Source organism: Petaurus breviceps, unplaced genomic scaffold (genome assembly GCF_028583685.1).
Source record: "Petaurus breviceps papuanus isolate PSGF00001 unplaced genomic scaffold, PetGlider_PUasm1.0 100, whole genome shotgun sequence".
Lineage (NCBI taxonomy): Eukaryota > Metazoa > Chordata > Mammalia > Diprotodontia > Petauridae > Petaurus > Petaurus breviceps.
In genome coordinates this window covers 6,007,694-6,026,748 of record NW_027185573.1, presented here as the reverse complement: position 1 = coordinate 6,026,748, position 19,055 = coordinate 6,007,694, and the positions used below count along the sequence as shown (strand labels likewise).

The 19,055-nt window shown below is 39.7% G+C and overlaps 1 protein-coding gene across 1 annotated transcript in view; it reads right to left on the bottom strand.

Annotated features, from left to right (window-relative positions):
• LOC138153077 (piwi-like protein 1) overlaps positions 1-18,445 on the bottom strand; it is a 49,600-nt gene extending 31,155 nt beyond the window's left edge. The window contains exons 1-4 of the mRNA XM_069077483.1: positions 18,341-18,445; positions 16,186-16,284; positions 15,346-15,454; positions 243-368 (exon numbers count right to left, since the gene is read on the bottom strand). Coding sequence (XP_068933584.1) covers positions 243-368; positions 15,346-15,454; positions 16,186-16,284; positions 18,341-18,445 — 439 coding nt within the window. The remainder of the gene's footprint in view (positions 1-242; positions 369-15,345; positions 15,455-16,185; positions 16,285-18,340) is intronic.
• Between the last annotated feature and the right edge of the window lie 610 nt (positions 18,446-19,055).

Below are 19,055 nucleotides of genomic sequence, written 5' to 3'. Positions count from 1 at the left end.
TTTCCCCAGAACAAATAGGGAAAGACAAAAAAAAATAAAAGCAAACTGAAAACCCCAATACCATCTTGTCTGCACTGCAATGCATATAATATTAAATTGCAACTGGAAGAGACAGAAAAATGATACTCCAATTTTATAGTCACTTTTATTATTTAATAATAATATTCCTTCCCAAACTTATGTGTACCTTAACAGACTTAAGGTGCAACCTTCTAAAAGGACATTCCTTAAAGCTGACATACCTGTTTTTGATTCTTTAACATGTTCTAAATTCTGTCTGGTATTCACCCCAAGGTCATGAAAATCTCTTCGACGGCCTCCTCTTTCCCCCAAAGATAGCTCCTGGAATCCAGCTGAAATCTGAAGCTCTTAATGATTTTGAAGAATAAAATTATACATTAGTTAAGAAATAAAGCCCCCCAAATAGAAATAAGGAACTATTAAAAGTTTAATTTCCCTAATGATATTAAAACAGGTCCCTGAAAGCAGCTGAAGTACTCAGAGCAATATACAGCTGGTCTTTATCAACACAGTAATTATCTGTTGGCAAAATAATAAAATAAAACCTTAAGAATTTCTCAACAATTATTACAAGACAACTTCAGAAATTTGAAATATTTCATCAAGATAGCATCTCTTACTTAGACCTTTACAAGTTTTGTTCTCTAGTCAATATGTTATTTTCCTCATTATATCACTAAAACATTTATTACATTGATAGCACTGGGATGGTAGTTTTCTAAGTAGCAGAAAACTAAGGTAATACTTTAAAGTTATCAGTAGTGCAGCACTCCAACCATCTGTCATCTTTCAAATACATGATAAGTCTACCTCCCTTTAATCCTTGATAATATTGTTTATGTCACTTCAGTATTGTTAACATATCACAGTCACCTTATACAAAGTATCTTTTTCTCCCCTTCCCACTATGATTCAGTTACATATACAATACTGTTTCATTCAATCCAAACATTTAGTAAAAGATTACAACATCCAAGGCATTGGGAATATAAAAATAAAGTAATACAGTCCTTATGCTTAAAATCTTACATCCCATATTGAGGAAAAGCAAAGGAAAATACAATATACACAGATACGTATATATTTCAAGTGAGATAACTAATACAAGGGGAATCTGATAAGGGTATGAGAGTAAGGGAGAGATCTGAATTGTTCTAGAAATAAGTGAGGTGGAAGAAAACTGCTTTCAGCCAGTAGGAGGTAGGGATAAAAGGGAACCCAGAGGTTTCACTGAGGAGGCAGCACCTAAGAATTTTTTATTTTTCCTTTATGGCTCATTTAAAGACATATTTAGAGGAATATGTGCCAAATATGATGGACAGCTTGCATGAATGTTTGGAAGCAGAAGGACATATTCATGAATGTTGGAGAATAAGGTAGTAGTCCAATATGATTGAAATATAGTATGTGAAAGAGAAAAATATGAAATAAAGCTACATAGGTAATCCAGGACTAGATTGCGAAAGGATTTAATAAAATGACAAATGATATTTGTTTTTTAGTCTGTAGACATTAGGGGATCTTACAAAGAGTAATATGAATGTGAAAGATAGTTTGGAAACCAGACAGAAGTGTCATAGAGGTAAGAAGCTGTTACAGTTGCCCAGACAAGACATGGTAAGGGTCTGTACTTCATCTCTGGAGACAAATTAAGTCTCCAAAGTGAAATTAAACTCCTCTTCCTAACTGAAAAAGCACTATTTCCACTGAATAAAGCCATTTTCTTTAATCTGTTAGGTCATCCATAGATAGCTCTCTTTGTATTCCTTATGTATAGTTACCTTCCTATTCATGAGAAAGAAACAGAAGTCCTTACATGTCTGCTATGACATGGCTTTGTCTAGGAAACTCCCAATGATGTAACTCTACCAAAGCAGACTAACAACTCTTCTACAATTCAGAAAGTATCCTGGGGGCACAAAGCAGTTTAAATGACTTGCCATGTCCAACCAGTACTAAAAGTCAAAATGTATATTAAGCATTCTATTCTCCAACTTCTCTTTCCCCCAAACAAAATAACCCTATGCATCTTCCTGACTGAACTTTTTCTATGAGCAATATTTCTTTCACCTAGTTTCCCACATTCAAAAATTCTGACTCTATTTTCTTTCCTACTTTATAACTAAGCTGTCAATAGTTCTTTTTTTATCGCATCTCCTTTAAGTCACTAAATTGTACAAAACTTTTGTATATTGGGTCTCTTTTACCAACCATCTGTATATATACTTCTTAATGAGTTTTCCCACCTCTATTTTCTCCCTTTACCAATCCATCCTTCATAATGCTACCACACCTAGCTTCCTTTCTTTGTCCATAAACCTTGTCTTAAAACACTGTTCAAAAAGCTTCAGTGTCACCATCCATAATGTCCAGGGACTTTTAGTCAGCACACTAATTTTCTTAAGACTTTGGGGAAATAAAGTTGACTCCCAAGGGGCAGCAGTGTGATAAAATTTGACTTTGGGGTATAAGCTATAGGTAAAAAGCTCAGGATTGGGGAGTAATCTAAATAGAAGTGGATGTATGAAGGAAATAACATGGATAAGGAGAGATCATCAGGAAACTCACCTCAAAGGTTCAGAATAAAATTCTAGCAAGAGGTTATTTTATAAACAATAAAATTCATCTGGAATAACAAAGGTCAAACATATCAAGGGAAATAATGGGGAGGGGGAGGAATTAAATGGGCCTAGCAAGACCGTATCTTACACACACACCAATACACTATAAAACAGTAATTAAAGTTATTTGGTATAGTTAAAAATAGTAACGTTAATCAATTGAACAGATTATGTAAACAAGAACCAATCAGTTTTCAATAAACCCAAAAAACCTTATTTTTTGTAGAGTAACTTTTAGAGTTAAGAACTCCCAAATTTGACAAAAACTGCTAGGAAAATTGCAAATGATCTGGCAGAAATTAGGTTTCAGCCAACATTTTATAGTATAATAAATTCTAAGTGAAAGGAGATACCTCTGTAACTATATTGGGGAGGGAGGGGGGAATTCTTAGCTAAAAAAATTATAAAAGTGATCATTATAGAAGATAAAACAGGCAATTCTTATATAAAATTTTAAAACTTTTATATATGCAAAAAAATTAGAAGGGAAAATCTTAAGACAAAATTTCTCATATACATCTGATATCCAAAATATGTAAGGAATTGATACAAATACATATAAGAACAAGCACCATTCTTCAATAGGTTAAGTGGTTTAAAGCCATTTTTCAAAAATTTTTTAAAAGCAAGCTATCAACTAACTTATAAAAAAGTGCTACAAATCAACAACAGAAATAAACATTGTAATAATTCTGTAGTTCCACACCTCGCACTCATCAGATGTGCAGAGATGACAAAAAGAAGAAAATGGCTACTGCTGAGACACGCTAGGGAGGATATCCACATTAATCCACAAGCTGGTACCACTCTGAATTGGTCCCACACTGAATGGGAAACAAATTCAAAACTATGCCCTAAGTCACTAAACTAAACAAATCCTCTGACCTATAATATCACTGCTACGCACATATCTCTAAAGAGGACAAAGAGGGGGAAAGAATATACATCTGTACAAAAATACAAATATACAGAAACATCTATTGTTGTAATAAATAACTTTTAAAAGTGTCAAGTTGGGAAATGGCTGAACAGATACTGTGTAAGAACAGTACTATAAGATGTTATAATTATAAAGCATTCAAAGCAGTTTGACGATTTGCACAAACTGGTGATACTGAGGTGATCAAAACCTGAAGAATGATTTGCACAATAATCACAATCAAGTAAAGGAAAACAATGGTAAAGAACTTCAGATATCTGATGAACACAATCATGACTTCAAAAAACTGATACTGATGAAGGATAACCTCCATCCCTTTTTCCTTTGAGGGGGGAAGGCAGGCAATTGGGGTTAAGTGACTTGCCCAGGGTCACAGACCTAGTAAGTCTCTGAGGCTAGATACATACTCAGGTCTTCTAGACTCCAGGCCTAGAGCGCTTTCCACTGTACCACCAAGCTACATATAAACTTAATGTAAGGTACGAGTTTCCTATACAATTCTCATCTTTCTTTATTGTAATATTGCAATATTTGAGAAGTTAAGCTCATAATTTGTAGTGAAATAGTGAAAAAATGATTAGAAAGGACAAAAATAGGTAACTGCATGAAATTGGAACTTTTGCATAATCAAGCACTAAGAAAATTAACACCACTTTGAAGGGTCAACTGAAAAAAACAAACAACTTTATATCTTAGGCATTGGCTTGAAACTTAAGATACATAAGCAACTCATTCGAACACCCCAGCCTTTGGTTCCTCAACTTGGTCATTTCCTGAGACCTACTTATCCAGCAACACAAAATGTCTCCTCTAACCTCTAAAAGTTCTCACTTGACCCATCCATTCCTCCAAGTTGCTGCCCCATCTCTCTCCTGCCTTTCCTGGCTAAATTCCTTGAGGAAGCCACCCACAAACAGTGCCTCCATTTCCCGTCCTCTTAGCTCTTCTTTTCACACTGTAGTCTGGATTCTGGCCACATCATTCAACTGAAGTCACTCTTTCCAGAGACACCAGTTATTTCTCAACTGTTAAATCTAATGACCTTTTCTCAATCATCATCCTCAATTGACTTTTCTGCAGCTTTTGACAGTCAGTCACAGTCACTCTCTTCTCCCTGTTTTCCTGATCCTTGTTCTCCTAACTTGGGTCTCCTTTGATGGATTTTCATGGTGTCCCACGAGGTTCTATCTGGGGTCCTCTTTCCTCCCTCTATACTAGGGTTTCTTAAACTTTTTCCACTCACAACCCCTTTTCAAGCTTAGAAATTTTCACATAACCTTAGTTATATAGGTATATAAAATATGTATACAAATCAAACATTTACTGATACTAATCATAAAGAAATTTAGTTGTAAAAAATTCTTTGGTATATATGTAACTTTACCATTTACTAAAGGTGAAAGCAAATTTGCATACTAATGAGATGGATGTACTTATTTATTTTTACATAAAGAATTAAATCTTGGCAGACTATTTGACATTTGCAGGACAGAGAGCATCTTTAGTATTTTCAGAGTTGATTGATATTTTGATTTTATAATCATCAATGCTGAGAATGCCACTTTGCATAAATACATAGTACAAAATGGAAGAAGTGTGTTTAGGTTCACTCCAGAAATTGTTGGAAATTCTGTCCTAATCCCAAGCCAAAATTCATTTAATGATTTTGTATGTATAGTAAAAAACACTGCAATTTATAACATATAACAGTCTCAGATCTGGGCTGAGGTGTTTCTGGAAGCATTTGTTGGCACTGCATGGCGTGATAGCATGTGCAGTGCAAATGTTGTGGGTTTAGAACCAAGGCTGCAGGGAAGTTTCGCAGTGCAGCACAATGGCAAGCACTGCCAGAAACTCCTCGGATTTATTAGCATTTGATTTTTAATTAAGTTTTGGTCGTTGCATATTCAGAACTTTTTATTGTTGCCAAATTTTTTGCAAAACCCCCACATTCAGTTATGTGACCCCATATGAGTACTACTTGATTTGGTGATCTTTTCTCCCATGGATTCAGTTATCATTTTTATGCTAATGAATATCAAATATACTTATTCAGTCCAAATTTCTGTGCTGACTTCCAGACTTGCAGCTCCAGCTGCATGTTTTAGGTCTCAAACTAGATGTCTTGTAGACATCTTAAACTTAGCATGTTCAAAACTAAATTATCTTTTCCCCCAAACCTTCCCCTCTACCTAACTTCACTATTTACAGTCACCCAGACTTGTAATGACTGCTGCTGAGATACGCTAGGGAGGACATCCACATTAATCCACAGCTGGTACCTTGCATCTTACTCCCCTTACATCTAATCTGTTACCAAGGTCTGGAAGTTTTTGTAACATCTATCGAATGTGCCCCTTTCACTCCTTTGACCACTGAACCATGCTAGCACAGACCCTATCACATCACACCTAGACTATTACAAATAGTTTACAAATTGCTTCCTTGGCATGAGTCTCTCTACCCTCCAGTTCATCTTCTATTGAGCCGTCAAAGCTATCTTCCTAATAATCTGTAAATCTAACCATATCATTCCTCTACTCAAACTTCAGTGGCTCTCTATTGCCTCCATGATTAAATATGAAATCCTCTTTGACATGAAAAGTTATTTATAATTTTTCCCTTATCCCCTACCTCACCTTTCCAGTCTTCTTACATCTCCTACACTACAGCCCTCCCCCAGACTCTACAAGCCAGTGACATTAACCTTCATCATGTTTCTTACACAACCTACTCCATATCCCTTATCTCAGCATTTTCACTGGTTCTCTTCCATTCCTAAAATGTTCTCCCTTCTCATCTCTGCCTCCTGGCTTCCTTCAAGTCCTAGTTAAAATCCTACCTTACAGAAAGCCTACCTCATCTTTCCAGTCTTCTTACATTTATAGTTTGTTTGAACATGTTATTTGAATGTTGTCTTCAATTAAATTGTATGTAAGCTTCTTGAAAGTGGAAACTACCTTTCATCTCTCTTTTTATCCCCAATACTTAGTATGGTTCTTGGTCTGTAATAGTCACATAATACATATTTACTGACTAGCAACTAAGATATATAAAACCAAAACAAATTCTCCAGTAGCTAAGTGATCAGAAGATCTGAACAGTTCTCAAAAGAATTGCAAACTATTAACCACCAAATGAAAGAATGCTATAAATCACCAATAAGAGAAATGCTAAACAAAATATCCCTTGGGTTTTGGCTCACAGACAATACCTTATTAAAGATATCAGAAGGATAACCAATGTTGAACAGGTGGTAGAAAGATGGGCACATTAAAGCACTGTTGGTAGAGCTATGCATTTGGTACAACCATTCTTCAAAGCAATTTGGAATTATTCCAAGAAGTGACTGAAAAGTCATACCCTTTGACCCAGAAATTCCACTGCTGGGCATAAGAAAGGTCCCATTTATACCAAATTATTTATAACAGCACTTTCTGTAGTAAAAAGAGCCAGAAACAAAGTGGATACCTATCAACATGGTAATGGCTAACCATAATATGATATATAAATGTAATGAAATATGACATTTTAGGAAACTTAAGATGATAAACAAAGAGAAACAGTTCATAATGACTTATGAAAGCCGATTATTAATTTTTTACTGTGAATGTTTTACTCCTAATAAATCAACAAATGCTACAAATTATGGATTAATTTATTATTTTGTTGATCATCTAGATTTAAGAAGGTGATGGAAATAAATGTTAATACTACAGATTCAACTTTAAAATAGGTAGCACCCTTTTTTTTCTGGGGATTCAGTTAAATATTTTCCATCATACTCCTGCTGAGAAACATGGGATGATTTATATAAAGTGAAGTAGTCAGAACCAGGAATTCAGTATACATAATGACTACAGCAATATAGTGGAGAGAAACAAAAAAAATTGAAAATGAATGCTAGGAAACTACATCCAAACCAAGATACAAATAAAAGTATTCTCTTTTCTTTTCAGGTGGGGAATATTAAGTATGTAACACTTCAGAAAAGTCAAGACTTTTTTGATGTGTGTTAGTTTTGCTGAATTCTTGTTTTTTAAATGTGTTTTAAAGGATGGCTTTCTGGGAGGATGGACACTTTGGTAAATGTAAGTGATATGGAAACAAAACATTAAAAAAAGTTAAGTGTAAGAAGGAAAGCCAGAAGAGAAGAATCCAGTTAAGAATTCAGTGGTGTCAAAACTAATTAGAGAGAACTGGAAAAAAAAAAGTCATTGGATATAGTCATTAGTAGACCTTTTTGACCTTTTAGGAGCATTTAAGAGTCAAGAATTTTCAAGATCTAAGCATTTTGAAGGCAAATGGGAAGTAGGCATTAGCCTGACCCATCTAGCCTAAAACCTGCCATATTTAATATTAAATAAATATTTCCACACCATGGGACCACACACACTGACCCTCTGTGGCCTGTTTACTCTCCTGTGAAGGAACTAAACCCAACAGACCTAAGAGTCAAATGACAAACAATCTAAAGTTAATGAAGAGTCTGAAGCCAGTAAAGACAACAACACACTGAGAAGGGCAAGTGTCATCCTGATTATCAAAAAAACCCCAGAAGATAGTTGAATCTAAAAATTCCAGGTTAAGCTAATATTTCCATTACTGAAAAAAATCTATAACACAGCATTAAAAAAATGGTTTAGCAAATATCTAGAAAAGGAAACACTAATCACAAAGAATCAGCATGCCCTCTAATAAATAGCTCATATCTAGTACTTGTCCAAAAAACTGGTGATGTGGGACTAAAGCTCACATGAACTATTAAAGCTGGATATATACACCTGAGTCAAATACAGAGATATGATTAATAAACACGTGAACTATTAAGGCTGGATGTATACACCTGAGTCAGATAGAGGTATGATTAATAAAACTCATGGGAGCCAATAAGATCACTCAGAGGGAGTAGAGAATAGGACCCACAATCATGCCTTGGGAGGGAGCAAACATGATGAAGCAGGACACAGATGGTAAAGGAAACTAAAGCCAGAGAGTCACCAGGATAGAGGAGTGTCCCCAAAACCCCCAGAGAATCCAGGGCATTGAGTACCAAAATTAAATTATGTTCAATCCTAACATTAAGCACTTCCTATATCATAGGCATGTCTTAGATGCTTGAGCTAAAGAGACAAGAAAGAACATACAGTTGAGGAATATAGGTTCTTTTAAGAAAAACAACATGCCCATGGATATGTAAAAGAAAACAAAACAAAACTTCCCCCTAGGGTTAGGGGGTGGGAAGAACGATCTTTTATAAGAAAAAGTACTTGAGCCAAACCTGGATGGAAGCTACAGATTCAAGAAGCAGAATCAAAGGCAGAGATCATTCCAGGCATGGATGTCAAGTCTGTACAAAAGGCCCAGAAGTGGGAAATAAAATGTTGTATTAAGGCAACAGCCAGTAGCTGGGCTACCAGTAACTAGCATTCATTAAGGACCTACCAAGGGCCACACACTATGCTAGGCACAGAGGACATGAAGAAGGATAAAGGCCAGCCCCTGCTCTCAGGAAGCTCCCAGTCTGATAGGAGAGACAGCATGCAAATAATATTAACAAACACACAATAAACTGGAGCTAAGAGAGACAAGGTAAGAGAGTATTAAGGGCGATCAGGAAAGGCTTCTTTCCTGTTTTCTCTTGCTTCTCCTACCTCTCTGACCATGCCTGTCTCCTTTGCTGGATCCTCATCCAGGTCATGCTTTCTAACTGTAGGTGTCCCACAGGGTCCTGTCCTGGGCCCTCTTCTCTCCTCTCTCTCTCTTATTACTTTACTTGGTGATCTCATTAGCTCCCAGGATTTAATTAACATCTTTATGCTCATGATTCTCAAATCTACCTATTTTTCCCTAATCTCTCTGCTAACCTCCAGTTTCTAATCTCCAACTGCCTTTGAGACATCCTGAACTGGATGTACCAGAGAAATCGAAAACTCACTACTTCTAAAATGGAATTCATTATCTTTCTCCCAAACCACATTCCTTTCTACCTTCTTACTACTGTAGAGGGCAACATCATCCTCTCAGCCCTCAGGGCTTACAACCTAGGGAGTCATCCTAGCTTCCTCACTATCTCTCACCCCCTCATATCCAAGTTGTTGGCAAGGCCTGTTAGTTTCACCTTTTTAACAGCTCTCAAATACCCCCTTCTCTCCTCTGGCATTGCCACCACTGTGGTGCAGCCCCCATCAACTCATGCGTCAATTATTGCTATAGCCTGATGGCAGATCTGCCTGCCTCAACTCTCCATTCCAACCCACCTTTAATTTGGTCACTAAAGTGATTTTCCTAAAGTGCAGGTACAACTATGTCACCTCCCTACTCAAACTCTCTGTTGCCTCCAGGATAAAAAATACAAAGTCCTCTGCTCTCTGTTCAAAGTCCTTAATAACCTAGCCCCTCATACCTTTTCAGTCTTCTTACACCTTACATTCCCCAAATACAATTCAATCCAGTAACACTGGCTTCCTTACTGTTCCATAAAGAAGACATTCCAGCCTAGTAGCTGCCAGGATTTTCTATTCCCTGTGCCTGCTCCCTCATCTCTGCCTTCTGGCTTCCCATCATCTATAAGATTTCTCAACTCTTCTTAATTCTAGTGCCTTTTCTCTGTGCATAGAAATTTCCAATTTATCCTGTGTATAGCTTATTTGTACAAATTTATTTGCTGTTTTGTTTTCCCCATTAGATTTTGAGCCCCTTGAAGGCAGGGACTGTCTTTTGCCTCTTGTAACCCTAGTATTTAGAACAGTGCCCGGCACATAGGAGGCAGTTAATAAATATTTATTGATTCTTGCAGAAAATTGGACTTCGGTTGTTTCTGACTCTACATGACCCCATTTGGGGTTTTCTTGGCAAAGATACTGGAATGGTTTGCCATTTCCTTCTCCTGCTCATTTTACATTTTACAGACTAGGAAACTGAGACAGCTTTGTTCAGTAGTATGTGCGTAGGAGTGAGGCAAGGCTTAAGGAAGACTGGTTATACAAAAAGGAGCTAAAGAATTCAAGAGAAGAGGACAGAGTAGAGTTGAACTGGTTCACCAAGGGGTCAAAATGGATAAGGGAGGAGAGTATAACCAGTGCATGATGATAGTCTGGGAAAGAACTAAGAGGTCAAGGAATTGAGGGTCATGATCGAAGAAGAAGAGGTCTGATGTTGGTAGGCTGAGGGAGAGACAGAAAGCCAATAAAGAGATTATGATTCCATAAGGGAATTCCAGAGTTCATGACCATGGAGGTGTGGTGTATTTGTGGGAGATGGCAAGTTCAAAGGTGACCGTGTGTGTGTGTGTGCGCGCGCGCATGTGGGGGGGGGGTGTTTAAGGTGGGATAGAGAAGTAGGCCATGGGAAATGAGTAAACTGAGGGGTTTAATTGTGTATTGATATGTATGTTGAAGTCTCCTAATATAAGGGCAGGAGATGGAGAGGGGAAGAGAGACTGAGATCCAGGCACTGAACACACGGAGAAAGGAAGGGCAGTCGGTGTCCTGGAGGTCAGCAAACAATATTCACTAGAATCTTGATTAGGTGATGAATACAGATTGAATGAACCTCAAGGAAGATTACTGACTGATGGCATAGAAGGAATGTCTCTAAGTGACGATGGGGAACAAGGAATGTCCCAACTCCCATATGATTACCAATGAGTTGGGGGATGTTTGTGCAAGTTCAACCAGTGCTGGAAAAGGTGGCCAAAGAAAGCCATATTATCAGGAGGTGCCAAATCTCAGTGAGTACAAGCTAGAACCAAGAAAGAAAAAAGCTTAAGATGAAAACTAAAATTTATTAAGAATCCGTGTTCCAGAGAAATCTACAAAGGTGTTTAGGTTATGACAGGAAAAGACCATGAGATTTAGCAACTGAGGTCCCTTGTAAACTTTGGAAAAATACTTTCAGTTTAATGGTGAAGTAAGAAGCAAGACCATAAGGACTGAGGAAAGAGAGATGAGGAAGTTGGAGGCAAAAGAGGTAGAACGTTTTTTCTTGAATTATAGTTTTGAAAGGGAAGAGAACTATATCTAAAGCTTTAGTATATAGCAGGTCAAATGAAAGTTTAACTATTAGTAGGCCAAAAGGAAAAAGCAAGAAAGGTTGGAAATAAGAGGGAAAATGACATAAGGGGCAAATAATAGGCAGGTTAGAACTTGGTATAAGGAAAAACTTAAGCAGAATCTGAATGAACATTTGTGGGACGACTTTTGTTTATATTATCACCTCTATCAGATTGCCCCTGAGATCCTTTAAAATTCATATCCGATAATGATTGAAATATGTTATATCAAAAATAGATCAGTAGTAACTCAGAATTTGATCCCTAAGATTTTAAGTGCCTTGTGATAGTAATGGAACATAAAGATTCCCCTGTATTGGCTTGGTTTTCAAATTGATTGTGTTAAAACCCAGAGCTTGTTAATCCGACCTGTGGGATGGACTTGATGTGAAAAGAGAGTCCTGAACTGGGAGGAGCTGGTGACGTAGATTTGGAGAGACAAGAGAGAGGCAGAAGAACTTTTTGGAAGCAGCACCTCGTGGAGGCAGAGAGAGAGACTGAGAATTGCTGGGGGCCACTTTGAATTGCCCTGGACTTTTGAGACCTGCCCCTGGAGCTGCCAAGGACTGAGGAGACATGGCTGTTTTGCTGGTACTTTGTCTGTCTGTTTTGATGTTGTTTTGCCAGATTTGTCCACTGGTGAAAGACAGTCCTTTTGTTGAAGAAGTCCTGGAACCTGGCTGCTGGCTAAGAGATCCTGAGACTGTCCTGCAGACAGAGAGTGAATACTGTCCACTGGTGAAGGACAGTGCTGTTGTTGCAGGGGTCTGGGAACCTTTCTGTTGGTTCAGAGCTACTGAGACTGTTCTTTCTCAAGCCTATCACTTCACCCCCTCACCTCTCGTGCTCAGTAAGGAACCCTATTCTCATACTTTATTGAGAAACTAAAATGCCAAATGCCCTGCAAGTCTTTTGTCTATTCTACATCTCAGAACCTCTTGACATAATCTGTCATATTCTTCTCCTTTGCTTATTCCTTATGAAAAAGGGAGTGAAAGAATACATTATGTTCAAGGCTAACCCCTCTATTTGTAATCTCATTGCCACACCCCCCTTTCTCCCACAATTAATGCTAATGATTCTCAGATCTACTCATCCTGCCCTAATCTCTCTGCTGACCTCCCATCTTACATATCAAACTAACTACTGGACATCTCAAAAGAATGTCCCATAGTCATCTCAAAATATACAAAGTGAACTCATTCTCTCTCCCTGATCTTCCTCTCTTCCTAACTTATTAATTACATATTCCCAGTCGCCCAGATTTACAACGTAGGTATTATCTTTGACTCCTCACTCTCACCCCACCTATCTGTGATCTGATGCCAAAGCCTAGCAATTTTACCTTTGTAACATCTTTCACACATGGTCCCCTTCTCTCCTTTGACACTGCTACCACCCTGGTACAGATCCTTATTACCTCAGCCTAAACCACTATAAAAGCCTGCTGCTGATAGGTCCACGTGCCTTGAAGTCTCCCCATTCAGATACACCTTCCACTCAGCTGTCAAAGTAATCTTCCTAAACTGCAGGTCTGACAATGTCACTCTCCCTGCTCAATAAACTCCAGTGACTTCCTATCACCTCCAGAATCAAACAGAAATTCCATTTGATATTCAAAGACTTTCAAAACATGCCTCTCTCCTCCTCCATTCACCTTTTTACACCACACACTTCCTCCCTTCCATATAGTCTACAATCCTGTGACACCAATCTCCTGGCTATTCCTCATGCAAGATACTCCAACTCTAGGCACTTACTTTCATTGGTTGTCCTTCATTCCTGGAACTCTTTCCTTCCTCATCTCTACCTCCTGGCTTCCTTTAAGACCTAGCTAAAACTATACCTTCTATAGGAAACCCTTCCTGATTCTCCTTAATTTTAGTGCCCTCCTCTCTGTTGATTATCCTGTCTGTACTTAGTAGTTTACATGCCTCCCCTGTTAAGACTGTAAAACAGCTACTTGTGAGCAGGTTCTACCTTTTGCCTTTCTTTGTATCCCACAACTTTAGCACACAGCCAAGCACCTCCACTTTTTTTAAATTGTTTTTGCTTTTTGGAGGGGGGAATGCAGGGCAATTGGGGTTAAGTGACTTGCCCAAGGTCACACGGCTAGTTTTGCGTTAAGTGTCTGAGGCTGGATTTGAACTCGGATCCTCCTGACTCTAAGGCCAGTACTCTATTCACTGTGCCACCGAACTTCCCCTAGCACCTCCACTTTTGTCTCAATCTCTTGAAATCTAGACATTTCTGACCTCATCACTCAGTTGAGTGCCTGCTCTCTCCAAACTGACCAATGATCTATTAATTGTCAAAACCAAGAACAGTCCTCATCTTTTTTGATTTCTCTACAGCATTTTATGCTTTTGACCACCCTCTCTTCCTGAATAATCTATTCTTTCTGGATTTTCATGACAGTGCTTTCTGTTGGCTCTCCTATTGGCTGGCTCAACGCTTCTTTGCTGTATTACCATCAATGTCCTTTCCCTTACCTGTGATTATACCTCTAAGGCTTTCTCCAGGACTGACATCTATTCTCTTTACATCCTCATTTGATGATCTCATAAATTCCCAGAGCTTCAATTATCTCAGATGACTCCTAGATCTATATATCCAGTCAATCTCTACCTTGAGCTTCAGTACCATATTGGTAGCTTCATGTCCCTTCGACATCTCCAACTCAATATGTCCTAACTTTCCTATTTCTGTTGAGAATACTGCCAACCATCCAGTCACCTAAGTTCAAAAAGATAGTCAACCTTCAACTCTTCCATCTCCTTCCCCACTCATTTACTCGACAATTTTTAAAATTCTACCTCAGTACCTCACAACTGTTCCCTTCTTTCCATACTACAACCATTCTACTTAAGTCCCTCATCACATCTCACTTAGCCTACTTTAACAGTCTCCAAATTAGCCTATTTCTCCCTACTCCAATCCATCCTCCACAGACCTGGCAAAGAAACTCCTGAAGAATGAGTCTGACTGTGTCATTCAAAAACATTCAAGAGCTTATTACTGCCTCTAAGAGGGTGGGAAACACATATACATACAAATACAAGTATCTGCACATATCTGAGAGAAATACACACATACATACCCTTCACCATCTGGATCCAGCCTACCTTCCAGATTCATTACATAGTTCCCCTTCATGAACTTCAGTCTAGTAAAAACTAACCATCATGGTGCACAACATTCCGTCTCCCTTCTCCATGATTGCACAGACTTTCTGCAATCCTGGAATGCACTTCCTCTTCACCTCCACTTAAATGAGTCCCTGACTCTCTCCAGTGTTCAGTGCATGTACCACTCCTCCGGGCGGCCTATCCTAATCCCTCCAGCTGCTAGTGCCCTTTCTGAAAATCACCAAACACATTGAGTTCTATAAGAACAGCTTGTTTCCCTGATAGAACATGAGCTCCTTAAGGGCAGGACTGTTTCATTTTTGTCTTTATTTACATCCCCAGCACTTGTCTGGGACGCGGTAGGTGCTTAATAATTGTTTACAACCCTCGTCTGGATATAGCAAAATTGGCTTCTGGCTATCTTCTCACTAGTGGGAATCGAAGCTAACTTTCTAGGGCAGATGGCGTGTAACAGCAATAGCTTTTAAATCAACCCGACGCGGTGAAGTAATTGGATTCCGACACGCTGGCCAAGGGCGTTTGACCCGGAGCTGTTACTAGCAGCGAGCTCAGTCCTCTCACCTTGAGATTTTGTTGCTCCTAGTGCTCCTCTCTGCCGTCCACGCCCAACAATTTCGCCTTCAGAGGGCGGCTGCTGAGGCTTTGGCTTCCCGTATCCAGGCTGCTGACTCTGTGAGGTTGTGTTGTCGTCAGAGGGGAGAGGAGCAATTAAAAGCACAGCTTACACATGCAGGCAGAGGGCAGATGTGGACAACTGAGTGCTACAATTTATTTTAAATCAGTCTTTCAAGTTTATCTTTTTATCTTCCAAATAAGCAAATATCCTATCCCACTAAAAAGGCTGACTCCCCAAAGAAAAGTCATTACACTGGTCTGAAGTTATAAAAAGTCTTTTAAAACTACTTTTGGATTTCATGACAAATCAATTTAGGGCAAAGGGATGGGGGGGGGGGGAATTTCCTAGAAGATTACAAAGTCTTCATGGATACATGACATTTATATTCTCAGTGCTTTATTTATATACACTCCCATTTGTACCTCATCCTACCTACCTACATCCTGTGAGGCAGCTACTAAAGATATTGCCCTCTTTATTTTGCAGCTGAGGAACTAGAGGTCAAGGGACTTTGCCCACTGTCCTAAAGCCAGTGTCAAAATCTGATCTCTTTTGGCTCCAAGTCCAAGGCTGTTTCCACTCCTTCAATCCTCATTATTAGATATGATAGGATAAACTATATTTATGATAAGATATAGCCTTAACCTTTTTTGCCCTCAGCATATGCCTCCCTTATATGGTGAAGTTTTCAGTCATTTTCAACAGACTACTAATTCATTAATATTAGATTAACCTTTGAATAATGAGGTTAGTATCTTTCCTAAGTAACTGAAGAACACACTTACTGCTACAGGTCCCACAAGCTGCGATGTCTCCTGACCTCGAGCCCTTCCTCTTGCTCTGGCTCGAGCACGTCCACTCATTTTTTCTGAAAATGTGTAAATCTGAAATGGGCAATATGCTCTAAGTACACTAATTGATTTTCCTTGACCTTGACTTAAGTTCTCTCTGTATTTGAAAAATTTTGTCAAAATAAGCTCCCCCAAAAGTAAATTTTCCAAACACAAAGAATAAAGTAAGTTGGTTTAAATGCTCTAAATTTTTCCTGAGTGACCAAGTATGAAAATGTGCCTTGGAAATTTACCCTAAGAATATAAAATGTTTTTCAAACTAAATTTACAGCATGATTCTTTGCCATAACTGATTTAGTTTTTCAAGCAGAATTCTGCTCATCATTAATTTCAATATATTAACATTTCTCTTTATTTAAACCAAAATTTCATTTTCCATTTTTTCAGCTATTCCTCCATTGAGTATATCTAGTTGAAGGAAAGCTATGGTTTGGAGTTTATCCTGCCAATGTTACAAAAATGACTAGTCTAGATGTTAAATGTATACAAAGGCTCAATTTTAACCTGAGGTTTGGCCTCTAGTGATTAAGGGGGTGAGGGTGGTGGGTGGTGGCAGGATGTCAGTTTATTAAGGAGGAAGAGAAAAAGGGAGACCTCAGTGCTTGCATTTCAGCTATCTTTTTTGACCTAAAGTACTACAATATGCTTCGTGTAATAAAAGTTTTTTTTGGGGGGAGAGGGTTTCTTGGGCTATTTCCCAGAAGTCCATGTGTATGCTGGAAGGAAAAAAAAAGCATATGAACTTTAAAAAGAGATTTATATGTTGGTTACAATAATTTCCAGTTCCGAAGTAAGTTCGTTCCTTTGTCACCAACCCAGGGGTGTCTTAACGCGGTTTTACACTTAATAAAACTGTCTTATTGGGCAAAGCCCATCAAATCGTTAGAAAAAATGGTACAGAGGTCACTGCATGCTCTCCACTTTACTGTCTGGCCTAGTGTAAATTGAGAATTTTAAAAACTTAACAGTGTTGTTTACTCAAGTCAAGGAGGGCTCTGCAGGTTTGGGTTAAGAGAAGTTGGAACACGGTAACAAACACCTTCCCTATGTCGCCAGGTGGGAAAGATCACCATTCCTAATGCCTGCTGAAGAGAGATTAGCTGCGCTAATAAAAACCCTTCTTTCACACCCCCTGTTGAGGTAAGCATTCAGACGGAGAGAAAACTAACTCAACATCTTTGGGGAAGCAAAGATGTCCAGCCTCTACTGTGTTCGGGTTATAAAAATCAATAGCAACAAACAGCAATGACCTTTTCTTTCATTCAGTGAGGCAGCCCTCCTTTTCCATGGCTGCGAAGCGATGTCTACCCCTAAGCGGCTTCGCAATTAGGGCTCAAGGCTATCCAGAGTTCATCCCTTTCTCGAGACCTACTCAAATGGCTCTATTACAAGACAGTGGGGCGACCCTGCCTCCTCGAGATCTCCCCCTCCAAGCAGACCCGTTACTGGGGCATTTCCATAGGTGGCAAACCGTTCTCACCAGCAAAAGTCCCTCTCCACGACACTCCTTAATCTCCTTCCACAGTGGACTCCACCTGACCTAGGTGTTAGGACACCCACCCGGTGCTGGAGCAACAACGGCTAACTTCCCCCCCCCCCCCACCCCCCCAGGCCCAACGGTTATAGTTTACAGCCGCTATACTGGGGTCAGTGCGATCCCTCCGCAGCCGGTTTCCAGCCTCCCATTCCCCAGGCCTCAACGGGCTACAGTCTTCCCTTGGTAAAATCTCCCTAGTGACCCCTACGCTGTAAGCTGGTCCTGGAACTCCAGAACTTAACCTACTGAGCAGAAAGAGGAGGAGAGGGTATAGATCTCCTTTTCTGGGCGGAGGGGTCAGAAACTCAAAGTTAATTACGACCAGTCACCTTAAAAGCACGTGGCGAAAGCCCGAGGCCATCTCCCAGCCCCGCCCACCATCCCCGCGGACACTTCGGCCCCATTGGCTGTCCAGGGCTGTAAGCGAGATTCGCGAGCATCCTTTAGAGGCCGGGGGGAGCGCGGGAAAGCCCAGGCATAAAGTGACCCAGGTTCTATTTCGGTCGGGGCAGAGCTGGGCTGTTCGGACGTTTGAGTTGCAAGGAAGCTTACCTCATGTCGGTAAGGGAAGGTGGTGTTCGACCCTTGCCAATGACAGGACTGCTGTGACCTGATCCCTCCGAGATCCGAAAGTCCCATCGAGTCAAGGGTGTCCATGACCAGGTGGGGGTTAAAGCCTCTCGGGATGCAGAGACTGAGAAGGAACCACGGGCAGCGTCGGACCAGGACTATGCTCGTTTTGGAAACACAGGAAAAGCTTGCTAGTTTCCCCCGAACCTCGGGGGGCGTCTGTTCCTCACAGGGCACGTGGTAGGGAGGTGCAGGAAGAACTCATTCTCCTCCGGTTGTGGGAGGCTTTCTGCTGGAGCCAGCCGGCGTCAGTCTGGAGGTTAGGCGACTAGGTGCCTAGCGCCAGACCTAGCCGACTTTTTTCAAGGGAACACGTGCACCCGGGGAATTGACTGCTTGAGGCCTTTGAGGGGAATTAGAGTAGATGGTGTCCAAGCTTCCTTCCAGCTCTAAATCCTATAGCACTATGAAATATCTACTAATACTAATGATACATAACAAGCACAACAATTCTCCACCTGTGCACCCACCCCTATTCTCCAGGCTTGTGTGCTCTCTTGTGTATAGAGCAAGGCTTCATTTTGCAGGGTAACTCTTTTAAGAGTTTGCCTCTTAGTAAAACTTAATAGTGTTTGAATTTGCAGGTTCTCTGGAGGCTGAGAGCAGCAAATATATTGAGTAGACCCTGACAATTCAC